The sequence below is a fragment of the Limulus polyphemus genome, unplaced genomic scaffold (genome assembly GCF_000517525.1).
Source record: "Limulus polyphemus unplaced genomic scaffold, Limulus_polyphemus-2.1.2 Scaffold9329, whole genome shotgun sequence".
In the NCBI taxonomy this organism is placed as follows: domain Eukaryota; kingdom Metazoa; phylum Arthropoda; class Merostomata; order Xiphosura; family Limulidae; genus Limulus; species Limulus polyphemus.
Genome location: NW_013674939.1, coordinates 1 through 12,976, shown reverse-complemented (window position 1 = coordinate 12,976; position 12,976 = coordinate 1). Strand labels below are relative to the sequence as shown.

Here is a 12,976-nt window from a genome sequence, read left to right as displayed (position 1 = left end):
ATGTAAGCGACTCAACATGTGTGTGTGTGTGTGTAACTCGGCAGTATGTAAGCGACTCAACATGCATGTATGTGTGTGTAACTCGGCAGTATGTAAGGGACTCAACATGCATGTGTGTGTGTATGTAACTCGGCAGTATGTAAGAGACTTTAACTTTTTTCACAACATGCATGTGTGTGTGTGTAACTCGGCAGTATGTAAGCGACTCAACATGCATGTATGTGTATGTAACTCGGCAGTATGTAAGGGACTCAACATGAATGTGTGTATGTAACTCGGCAGTATGTAAGGGACTTTAACTTTTTTCACAAAAGTTTAGAGGTGTTAAAAGAGTTGAATACTTTTTTTCATACAGAGTTGTATGTGAACTATAAAAAGTCTATCTTCGGGTATGGAAATATGTTTTGGAATAATCTATTTTAGATATGTCGGTCATTTGATATTGAAGACTTATAGCACTAAAGGATTAAGTAGTGTTCAATGTAAGTGTATATGTTAAAAACGTTTTTTTTACTATAATTTGAATATTATTAGTGAATAAAACAACTATGACGTTGTTACTGTTTTAATGTGGCTGTTTTTCTATCTTTCCTTCTTCAGGGCAGCTTATGCCACCTCCAGAACAAGAATTAGCCACCAAAGTTCTCCAGATACAATCCAAACGATTTTACTTGGATGTTAAACAGAATAGGAGAGGAAGATTTATCAAGGTTGCTGAGGTATGATGTAATTAGTTTATTTTCCAGTAAATTAACTAAAGAATTTTTAAGAGTAAACCGTTCACTAAACTCTTGATTTTTACCTAATGTTCTATACGAAGCAGTAGAGGTGACTCTGAATTAGAAAACCCAAAACAACTGTAAACAGGATAGATGTTATTGCTATAAACAAATCATAGACTGTCTCTTCCTGGGTGGAGAGATCACCACTTCTACCAAATTGAATTGAAATCGCTGTCAGAGAAAGTTTACAAAGAAAAAATATACAATATGTTATTAAGTATTTAAAATTTTTTTTTGAGGAAACTTAAGTTGCAAATAATGCCTATTATCTTGAAATAACAGGCAATTTGTGATTTTTTTTGTATATAGTCCTACTATACTAGTCTAGATGTGGAAATAGTAAACAGAAAATAAGCCCAGCAATGGTAAGGTGAAATTTTATGTTCAGGGAGAGACGTACTTAGATTTTCATAACAAAGTTAATTCTTATAAGGAGTTTTCTTTTGGTTATAATTAAAGTTTTTTTTAAACTTCGTCTGTATATTTTTGTCACCAAGGTCACTTTAATTTGTATTGAAGTTTATGATAAATTCAGTACTTAGCAGTATCAATGACAGTTTCTTTATTTCAGCTACTTGTCATATTTCTGACATGCTGGGTGAAGTTAAACCTTATTGTACTGGTGCTTAGATCATTGCTAGTCAATGGCATATAAAAAGAATTAGGCTAATTTTTTGGGTTTTATAAAATGGTCATGTTTTAAAGGATTAAAATTAATACCCGTAATCAATGCTTTTTCATTAGTTTGTCCAGCTTGTCGGCTTTAGACTCTTCTATTTAAAGTAAACACTTCTATTATGTTAACTCTCAATATGGATTTAATTTAACTACTTTTATCACTTTAATAATTAAAGTTGGTGTAGAGTTAAAATAAGCATTTTTTGTCACTTTAATAAAAGTGGTATAGAGTTAAAATAAGCACTTTTGTCACTTTAATATTTTAACTCTATACCAATTTTAAGCACTTTTGCCACTTTAACAAAATTGGTATAGAGTTAAAATAAGCATTTTTTGTCACTTTAACAAAACTGGTAGAGTTAGAATAAGCATTTTTTGCCACTTCAACAAAACTGATATGTAGAATTATACACAGACATTTTTCTACATTAAAATTCTTTTATTTGCGAGCTTTCAACACTCTTACTGGAGGCTTCATCAGGCAATAATGTACTCAGCAATAAAAATTTGTTTAACTCTAGAGCACTATTTTAAAATAGGTATCTAGACAACAGTCATAACAATAACTGAGATCTAGTATTAAAGTTATTAAATGTATAGAATTATGATGAATATAAGTCGTTTGTTTCGATATAATAAACGTACAGTTATAGGTATTGTAGAGAGAAATAGAAATAAAGGAATTTTTCAATTTCAAATAATAAATTAAAATATTAAGGGTTTAATGGAATTAAAATAAGCACCTTTGTTACTTTAACAATCAAAATGGATTTGAAATAAGCACCTTTGTTACTTTAACAATCAAAATGGGTTTGAAATAAGCACCTTTGTTACTTTAACAATCAAAATGGGTTTGAAATAAGCACCTTTGTTACTTTAACAATCAAAATGGGTTTGAAATAAGCACTTTCATTTCTATATCTGCTCCAGTAAGCATCTTTAACTTCTCTGTCTGCCTTAATTCTAAACCCAGTTGTGACATAAGAGAATCAAGTCCTTGGTAAAATGGTCAGGCTAGTTGGGCGGAGGGAAGATCTCTTGGTTTTTCTGTTGTTGGTGGAAGATTTAAGAATCATTTGTGTTTGATTAAGGTAAACGGTATTTTAAACACAGTAACTTTAAAGTGGTTTAATGTTTTGTCAAAAAAGATTTTCATAAATTTGTAGGTCTGACAGTAAGTTTTATTACGACGATAATCTTTCTGTTTAATGAACTTGGATATCTGTTCTTCGGAAAGAAACATGTTTTAAACAGTTGTTGAGTTTCAGTAAGTGTCAGAACACATGAGATGTTTGAAGCAGTTGGTGATAACAAAAGAAATTCTCCTTACTTCTTTAGCACTGGACCACTTCAAGACAATGGTGCTGTCCAAATAAAGTAAATATTTCCAGCTGTGGAGAGTTATAGTGTTTTTCTGTATGAACTAACTTTCATGGATGGTAAATGCTACAGCCACTCATGACGTGTATATGCGTACTGTTTGTGTAGGCCTTTACTCAGATCTTTATATTGAGTAACAGAATAAATCATGTCTACAAATTCACCAGATTTAAGAATTCATATAAATGCTCAAAACTGGTGTATGAACTCTCCTATCTACATGTGGAACTGGTACAGGGATTACCAGTTGCTTGTTGAACTGCAAATATAATCCTAGTCAGCTGTTTTGGTTGTTTCAGTTTTATAATGTGAAATGTAGTTATTGATGTATGTTTTTTTAATTAAATTTATGTGTGTTAAAATAGTTTCCATTCAAATGTTAGCAACCACATCATTGTTGTTTTCTGAGTTCACGCTTACTTAACCAGTTCTTCTGTGTATAGGAATCATTAGGTTTGTGAAGCAGAGCGTGCAGTTTTTATACCTGTTGCCACTTTTGTGATGAATATTTGTAAATTGTTTGTTTAGGTTGGTCCTGCAGGTAGAAAAAGCCGTCTATTATTTGCTATGTCCACAGCTTTAGAACTAAGGGACCATCTGACGTCTTTTAGTGAAATCTACGCTTCACTGGGTAAGTAGAGACGGTGCGTCATTTGCTGTGAAAATACTGTTTGACTACATAGAGTAGTGTAACGTAGTTATGTGTATACATCGTATAACACAAGCTCACACACTGCTTGTCTTCACTTCCAAAACATACATACTTCCGTTGACACTTATTTTACGATCTTCGTCCAAACATCGTGATCGCTAGCTCCAGTATTTATACCCCACTCGACTGCCCTGGCAATATCTAGTTTGCCAAACTTTACACCGGCCCTCGCGCGCCCTCTATGCATGTACCGTATGTCGACAATATAATCACTTTTTTTTTCTCGACAAAGCGCTAGCACTAGGAGTTATGTTTTGTGGTTGACATGTTCTTTTTAAGCATTTTGACAGTAGTCTGGTGTGCTTTTTTCCCCCCATTGCCGATATTTCTTTGGTTTTCTTTTGCCATTCACAAAACATAAATAAAAAAATGTTAAAAAATGCAGGTATGAATTCCCATGTAACGGTTTCTGGCATGTGGGTTAACCAGACCTCGACCATTCCTCCTTTGTTGTCTGGTGGTAGTCGGGGTAGGGTCATCTCTCGGTGGAGAGGCTTTCCCTGACCTGATTTGGGATGAGTTGGAGCCTTTCATGCGGTTCGAGAGTTCAGAGTTGGCTTTTAATCATGAACGTGAATATACTGGGGAGAATTTAGACACTGTTTTCTGCTCCTTCTTTCATTAGGGCTCATCTGAACGGCCACCTTCTGCCTCTTTTCTGCAGTTAGTTACGCAAGTTTGTGAAGCTTTGAGGATTCACCTCCTTGCTTTTGAGTCTACCCTGCCTTGATGTCAGATACATCTTGGGGGGATTACTTAGTTCTTCCTCATTCCCCTGATATTGCCGTGTATGCTGGGAAGTTTGCAATGCAATTATGAGAGAGTATTGCTATGCCTTGCTCCTCTCGTTTATCAGAACAACATACCCTGGCTTATCATTGTCTGACTGTAGTATATTTGGACACTCATCAGTTGGATTTGTTGTTGGATCAATGAGTTTCCAGGTTAGAACCTGTTATCCCTCTTACCAGATCTCCATTTTCGTGGATTCATTTAACTCTTAATACTGTATTGTGATACTCCTCTTCCTGATTTCCGGGAGGCGCCCCTTTTTGGCCTTTCTAATTTGTCGGAGTCCCTGAAACTTTCGAAGCCCGATTTTATATGGCATGTTTGCAGTTTTCTTTATCGTCATTGGCTGCTCACCTATCTTCTACTCCAACGGGTAATTCTGGAGGATCGATCATTCACGTCTCGTGGCCTCCACCTTCGACACCTCGTCCTATTGGTTTACAGAATCGGTTCCGTCCATATTCTCGGGGATCTTCAGAAGGTCGGGATGGCACCAGTGGCATTGGTGTCTTCTACCCACTCAGAAGGTCGATCCCATGCATCCAGGATTCTATTCTATTCTTTTTCTGGGGACCAAGAACATCTTGTCATCAATCTGTCTCGACTCAAACTTCAATGGCACTTCACACCAGGTTTTTCGATGACCAAGTTTGATGTTGCAGACGCCTACCTTCACATCCCCATAGCAGAGTCTTCGCGTCTGTTTCTACATTTTTTGCACGAGAACCAGATGTAGCAGTTCCAAGCTCTCCCATTTGGACTTGCTTCAGCACCATATGTTTTCTGCCAAGTAGTACGGGTCTATGCACACATTGCTATATGGAAGATTGACTTCTTTTGCACCAACCTGTCACATTACATCCACAGATTCTCCTTTCCGACACCAGAAATGCAGACTTCATATCAGGTTGGACAAATCCATTTTCTCACCAACTCTATACATGGTCCATCTTGGGCTATTTTTCATTGCACATTGAGTTGAGCTCAACCTTCTCCCCTCAGACTTCACGCTAGGGAAGGGATTGTCAGGCATTTGCTTATGTCACCTTCTCCCACTGCATGTATGGTTCTGTCGGTTTGGAGGATTTGGGCTTCCCTAAAATCTCTCATATGATTGAATCAGGCCCATATGAGATTCATTCAGTGGTCATTTCGTGGCCAGTGGTTCATGCATACTGATCTTTACTCTTTGCTCAAACAATTTGCAGATCTCAAGTGGTGGCTAGACAGGGACAACACGAATGTATGGCCGGTATGTGGACCTCTCCCAACACTTTCCTATCTCATTACCTTCATGATCTGGCAGTTTCCTCTTCTTTGGGATTTTTGCCCCCCCCCCTTCATGTGTGTGTTGACTATCTCTGCTAGATTTTAACAAATGGGTGTATAACTTTCTTACCTGATTAACAGTTTTTTTTTCTTCTAGGGTTCCTCTTTAGTTCCTTTGGAGCCCACTCAGTGGCAAATGTTGCCCAGTCAGGTGTGCTTGTATTTTTTTCAATTCCACACTAGCAACCTTTATGTTGGTTCATGGTTGCAACTGGCTCTGTTGAGATGAGGTGTTCCATAAGACCATCTAGATGCAATTCCGGATGGTAGTATTATGTCACAATACAAATCCAATGGACCGCTACTCATGGACTATCATGAGTATAGCTAAAGGGGATTTTGCCAGTCCCTGCTGATCTTAGAGCTGAATCAGTTGAGCTTGGTTTGCTTTTAAAACTTAGGGAACGTGGTTCACCACCCTTTTCACTCTTCTATAGTTCTGGGTGTAGAGCATACCTGTTCTGGATGTAGTGTGGTTTTCCCTGCTTGGGTACCACTTCTCGTGGTACACCTTTGTTCTATGCAGATGCTTTCTGTGTGAACTATGCCCTCACCAGCCCCTTTGCCTTCTCTATGTGGGATTATAGCTGTAAGTGTCAGTGGAGTCATGTATGTTTTGGAAGTTATTTTCCTAATCTGAAAATGTATTTCCAAACATGCTTACCTCCACTGACACTCTCTCTCTCTCCCTTCCTCCCCACTAAGAGCCAGTGTTAGTGATCGGGATGGGGTAAATCTCAAAAATGTGATTTTATTGTCTGCATACAATGCTTATATACAGCACCTGCATAGAGGGCGTGTGAGGGCCGGCGTAAAGTTTTGCAAATTATATATTGCCGAGGGAAGTCGAGTGGGGTATATAAATACTGGAGCAAGCGAACACGATGTTTAGATGAAGATCGAGAAATAACTATAGTTCTACAGTATCATTCAATAGTTCTCTTTCAACAGTCACAGTTCTACAGTATTATTCAATAGTTCTCTTTCAACAGTCACAGTTCTACAGTATCATTAAATAGTTCTCTTTCAACAGTCACAGTTCTACAGTATCATTCAATAGTTCTCTTTCAACAGTCACAGTTCTACAGTATCATTCAACAGTTCTCTTTCAACAGTCACAGTTCTACAGTATCATTCAACAGTTCTCTTTCAACAGTCACAGTTCTACAGTATCATTCAACAGTTCTCTTTCAACAGTCACAGTTCTACAGTAGAACAAATCAAATGTTTGCTGACAGTAACCGAGAAACTGGCTGTGTAACAAGTACTCATTTAACAGAGTACAAATCTTAATATTTTTGTGTAATTTAGTTAAAACTGATAAAACAAATTCATATCTATACTTGCTGGGCAACATTTATATGTAAGCACAGAAAACACTAAGTAAATATTATATTTCAATGCTGCAACAGAGACAATAATTATAATTTGATGTTCCACTGATTAATAACTTAATAAACAAACTGTATTTTTCTGTTTGTACATGAAATTTACTAAGTAACAAAATGAACTTTGACTACATAAAGTAGTGTAATGCAGTTATGTGTACTTCATATAACACAATCTCACACATCTTCATTTCCAAAACATACATACTTCCGCTGACACTTAGTACATGAAATCAGTGAAAATAAAAATTTACTAAGTAACAAAATGAACTTTGACTACATAAAGTAGTGTAATGCAGTTATGTGTACTTCATATAACACAAGCTCAAACATCTTCATTTCCAATACATACATACTTCCGCTGACACTTATGACTGTTGAAAGAGAACTATTGAATGATACTGTAGAACTGTGACTGTTGAAAGAGAACTATTGAATTATATGGACAGAAGATGTTCTGAACAACTGATTTTATAAACTGTTTCTGTTATAAACCACTAATGGTTATTCTGGAGACATTTATATTATTTCTTTCGTATAAACACTAAAAGGAAATTGAATTAAGAGACAGTAACTAAAATTATATTTGTTTTAACACAAAAATATGATACCCCATAACCCAAAAGCTTCCAATAGGTGAACCTTTAGAAAACACCTGGGTTAAAGGGTATCATATTTTTGTGTTAAATTGATTTCTTGAACCTGTGTTTTTCTAACATCATAAAATTATATTCAGGTTTATTTATCCATACATAAATTATAACCATAACTATACAACAGTTAACGAAAGTTATTCTGACCATTTCACTGTCAGCAATTTGTCACTGCAAGCAGATAATGTATGGAACCGTAATTCTGAATTATCCATTCTGAACATCAAATAAGTTTTTAAACTGTGTGAAAACTAAAATGTTTTCTCCTCATGCAGATAACTTTGTAAATTTTTTTTAGAACATTCTCTGAGAAATTAGTTTCTTATATTTTGGTCCATCAGGTCCACCTAATCCAGATAACTTGCCTGAAGATGGAAAGTTAAAAAGTGAAGTGATGATGAAGGAAAACAGAAGGTATTATCTTGACCTCAAGGAAAACTCCAGAGGAAGATTTTTACGAGTAAGCATTGATAAAATTTCAAGTTTTGAACTTAATTGGACAGAATATCTGTCTGAATGTATAATTTTCTCAATCTTTCTCAAAAGAACATCAGGTTATTGTAGCAGTCTAGTTTTCTTTCATACGTCTCTCCAATTTGATAACAAAATGAGGTGATGAATATGATACTGAGAGTAAAAACAAACGTTTTTAATCTTAGTCATTTGTGATTACAACATAATCCATCTTCAGCTGTTGTCAGCACATATTGTCTTGTTTTAAATTCTTGTGAAAGTCGAAATCACCTAACACGTAATTGAAACACGATCAGTTATCGATAAAATATGAAATGGGCTCATCCCATTCTCGTCACATGTATGATCTATGGTTGATTCAATTCTCTTTACATATATCTGACATGTGGTTGATCCCATTTTCTTCACAGGTGTCTGGCTTATGGTTGATTCCATTCTCTTCACAGGTGTCTGGCTTGTGGTTGATCCCATTCACGTGAATGGGATCAACCACAAGCCAGACACCTGTGAAGAGAACTGGATTAGCCCTGGGTTAGACACACATAAAGTGAATGGGATCAACCACATGTCAGACACACATGAATTTATGTGTGTCTGACATATGGTTGATCCCATTTTCTTTATGTGTGTCTAACCCGGGGCTAATCCAATTCTCTTCACAGTTGTCTGGCTTGTGGTTGATCCCATTCACTTCATGTGTGTCTGACATGTGGTTGATCCCATTCACTTCATGTGTGTCTAACCCAGGGCTAATCCAATTCTCTTCACAGTTGTCTGACTTGTGGTTGATCCCATTCACTTTATGTGTGTCTGGCTTGTGGTTGATCCCATTCTCTTCACACATGACTGACCTGTGGTTGATCCCATTCACTTCACACATGACTGACATGTGGTTGATCCCATTCACTTCACACATGACTGACCTGTGGCTGAACCCATTCACTTCACACATGACTGACCTGTGACTGATCTAATTCTCTTCACACATGACTGACCTGTGGCTGATCCCATTCTCTTCACACATGACTGACCTGTGGCTGATCTAATTCTCTTCACACATGACTGACCTGTGGCTGATCCAATTCTCTTCACACATGTCTGACCTGTGGTTGATCCCATTCTCATCACACATGACTGACCTGTGGCTGATCCCATTCTCTTCACATATGACTGACCTGTGGTTGATCCCATTCTCTTCACATATGACTGACCTGTGGTTGATCCCATTCTCTTCACACATGACTGACCTGTGGTTGATCCCATTCTCTTCACACATGACTGACCTGTGGCTGATCCCATTCTCTTCACACATGACTGACCTGTGGCTGATCTAATTCTCTTCACACATGACTGACCTGTGGCTGATCCCATTCTCTTCACACATGACTGACCTGTGGCTGATCCCATTCTCTTCACACATTATGCTTTCCCATGTTACTTTGAATATGTAACCTTTGCCATCTTCATCAATCCAGGTCTACAAATTTGCAGTAACACTAATTGACCACATTAACAGTTTCAGTCTTAGTGAAGTATTGACCACATTAACAGTTTCATTCTTTGTGAAGTATTGACCACATTAACAGTTTCAGTCTTAGTGAAGTCTTGACCACATTAAAAGTTTCAGACTTAGTGAAGTATTGACCACATTAACAGTTTCATTCTTTGTGAAGTATTGACCACATTAACAGTTTCAGTCTTAGTGAAGTCTTGATCACATTTACAGTTTCAGTCTTAGTGAAGTATTGACCACATTAACAGTTTCAGTCTTAGTGAAGTCTTGACCACATTAACAGTTTCAGCCTTAGTGAAGTCTTGACCACATTAACAGTTTCAGTCTTAGTGAAGTCTTGACCACATTAACAGTTTCAGTCTTAGTGAAGTCTTGACCACATTAACTCTTAGTGAAGTCTTGATCACATTAACAGTTTCAGTCTCATTGAAGTTTTGATCACATTAACAGTTTCATTCTTAGTGAAGTTTGATCACATTAACAGTTTCAGTCTTAGTGAAGTCTTGACCACAATACTTTTGTCAGGCTCAGTGATGTCTTGACCACATTACTTTTGTCAGGCTCAGTGAAGTCTTGACCACATTACTTTTGTCAGGCTCATTTTGATGCCTATTTTCAAAATGTTGGTTATTTAACCATCATCTTTTTCATACGGACTTTGTGTTCGAATGCTCTATCCAAATATTTCTGTATTGCAACGGTATAAAACTTGAAAAATACAAGTAATAAAAATATGATGTAGGGATGGCAGTGGCAAAAAGAATGCAAACAATATTTATGTGCACAAAGTATTGAGTATTCTACATGCTACAGTCATATAATCTTCATCTATTATTGGCTGGTAATTCCTGTTTCACCCTGTACTTAAGGTTTTTAAAGGAACAATAAATGTTTGAAAGAAAGATAACTTCAATAGGTAATGGTAACATCGTTTACACTATAATTATGATTTTTTTTTAATTACTGTTAGTTACTGCTGAGAAACATAGAGTGGATTTAGGTTTAAATTGATGTTTAAACCTAAATAAAGTGATAAAGTAGTTTTAGAGTTATCTCGACTGAAACAAGAAGAAGAAAGATGAATAATTTGGTGGTTTGGTATTTTAGCGATGGTTTCTTGCCTTGTTGGTTAGAGAAACAAATAAAAGTGAGCGGCAATCATCGTTTAAAGTAAAACTCTCTGTCATTGTTGATATTTTAGTGTGCATGTTTGTATTATGCTTATTGAGTACTCTGGCCATCCCTACAAACAGTTTACTGACCCTAAGATAATAACAAAGTGTGTTAGAAAATGTTCAAAACCTATTGTTTGGTCTATGTTTTTGAATCTTTTGTCTGAAGGGCAGTAGTACACTTGAACAAGATGAACAGAAACCTGAATGAAGAAGAAAATCTTTAAACAACAACTTAAACATGTTTGGTGGAAAACACAAGTTACAAGGCAGAAGTCAGTACTATCCCTGTTCTGTTGTAGACACGAATTGCTCACGTTAGATGATTTAAGATGTAGAATTCAATTCTTTTAGCCTCCAATAAACTACTTAAAACTTGAACATTTTGTTTCTAGGCTTCAAAGAAAGGAACTTCAGACCAACAAATTATTTGACTGCTTTATATACTTCCTGGTTACTACTTAATTCACTTCTTTTTTTCCCCTAATCATCTGGAGTTCACAAACAGTAGGAAGAGGGGGTCCTCCTTCTCATATTTATTACTTAAATTACTTCTTTTTTCCCTTTAATCATCTAGATTTCACAAACAATAGCTAAAGGGGGTCCTCCTCCTCATATTTATTACTTAAATGACTTTTTTTTCCCCTTAATCATCTAGATTTCACAAACAATAGCTAGAGGGGGTCCTCGTTCTCAAGTTGCTGTACCAGCGCAAGGAATGATAGAATTTCGTGATGCACTCACCGATCTTTTGGAAGAATTTGGCAATGAAGACGACGAGTTGTATGGTAATGAGATAGATTTTGTTAATAAATTAACATAAAAAAACTGAAAGAAGATGTACAATAAGACAGAGTTATCTTACGAGATTGCTGTAAAAATAAAAATAAGTATTTTCTCTTGTGTCTATTCTTCAACTTACCAGTTAGTCTTAACAGATTGTGAAATATTTAAAATTCCAATACAACGATTACCATATAGGATAGGCTGTGTGTCAAGTATAGTTAATGATTAAAATATTTTGATATTTGTACGTATAAAACTAGTTACCTTCAAACTTGTGTTAAAGTATAACATGTTTCACTTGCTTCTTTCCTTCATTGAAAGATGTTGAATTTATTCAAAATATAAGTTAGGAAACTGAAATAAACTCTGAATATTTGTTGACTTGGATACATTAATAACTTATTTCTGATTCTTTGGATTGACATATAGTTATAAAATTGTCTTTTTAAATCGAATTTAATTATTGTTTGTTTACAACAACACTGTTTCCTGTAAGTCAGGGTGTTGTTCTCTACTTTATTGAATTAAATGTAATTTTCAGATGCATGTTTCTCACTGAATATGTATTGTTTTTCTCTAACTGCCTCTGTAATGGCATTAAGAACAATGTAATGAATAAGGATCGTAGTAATCTTACATGTGTTTTGAAATGCTCTATTAATTGAGCCAGCTACCATGGCTCTCAACACAAGCAGGTTACTAAGCATCTTGACCCTAAGAATGTACTAGAAACTGTATTGTTAAATAAACATAAATTGTAATAGTTGAGAAATGCTTATTAACCCCCTCCCCCTTTTTCTTTGCAGGATTCAAGGGGGAGCTACCTGAAGCTCGTCGTATGCGCATAGAGAACAAGAATTTTTATTTCGATGTAGGCCAAAACAGCAGGGGAATTTATATGCGTGTATCTGAGGTAATGTAATTGTGCATTTTATGAATACAGTTAATTTTTTCATTCTGTTTCTAAGAGAAAAAGTAATAAATCATTATAAAGAATTACTTTTACTGTGTGAACAAACATGCTTCATGTAATGAATATCAGTTGCTGTCATTATTTGTTTAATTGCTAAAAACTAATTACTTTATATGTGATGTCTTCAAAGGGACAGAAACCAAGACCCAATCCCATTAGAAAAGCTGATGTGCTGTTTTCTCTTATAAGATGCCTAGCATGGCCTGGTAGCTAGGGCAATCAACTCACAATCAGCAGTGTGTAGAAATAAAGTCACAGCAGTATGTAGAAATAAAGTCACAGCAGTGTGTAGAAATAAAGTCGCAGCAGTGTGTAGAAATAAAGTCACAGCAGTATGTAGAAAT

At 35.9% G+C, this 12,976-nt stretch overlaps 1 protein-coding gene across 1 annotated transcript in view; it reads left to right on the top strand.

Annotated features, from left to right (window-relative positions):
• Positions 1–12,596, top strand: part of LOC106475873 (transcriptional activator protein Pur-beta-like) — a 14,139-nt gene extending 1,543 nt beyond the window's left edge. Inside the window, exons 2-6 of the mRNA XM_013936548.2 lie at positions 601–719; positions 3,369–3,471; positions 8,056–8,174; positions 11,532–11,661; positions 12,466–12,596. Of these exons, the coding sequence (XP_013792002.2) occupies positions 609–719; positions 3,369–3,471; positions 8,056–8,174; positions 11,532–11,661; positions 12,466–12,581 (579 nt within the window). The 5' untranslated portion in view covers positions 601–608 and the 3' untranslated portion in view covers positions 12,582–12,596. The remainder of the gene's footprint in view (positions 1–600; positions 720–3,368; positions 3,472–8,055; positions 8,175–11,531; positions 11,662–12,465) is intronic.
• The last annotated feature ends 380 nt before the right edge of the window (positions 12,597–12,976 follow it).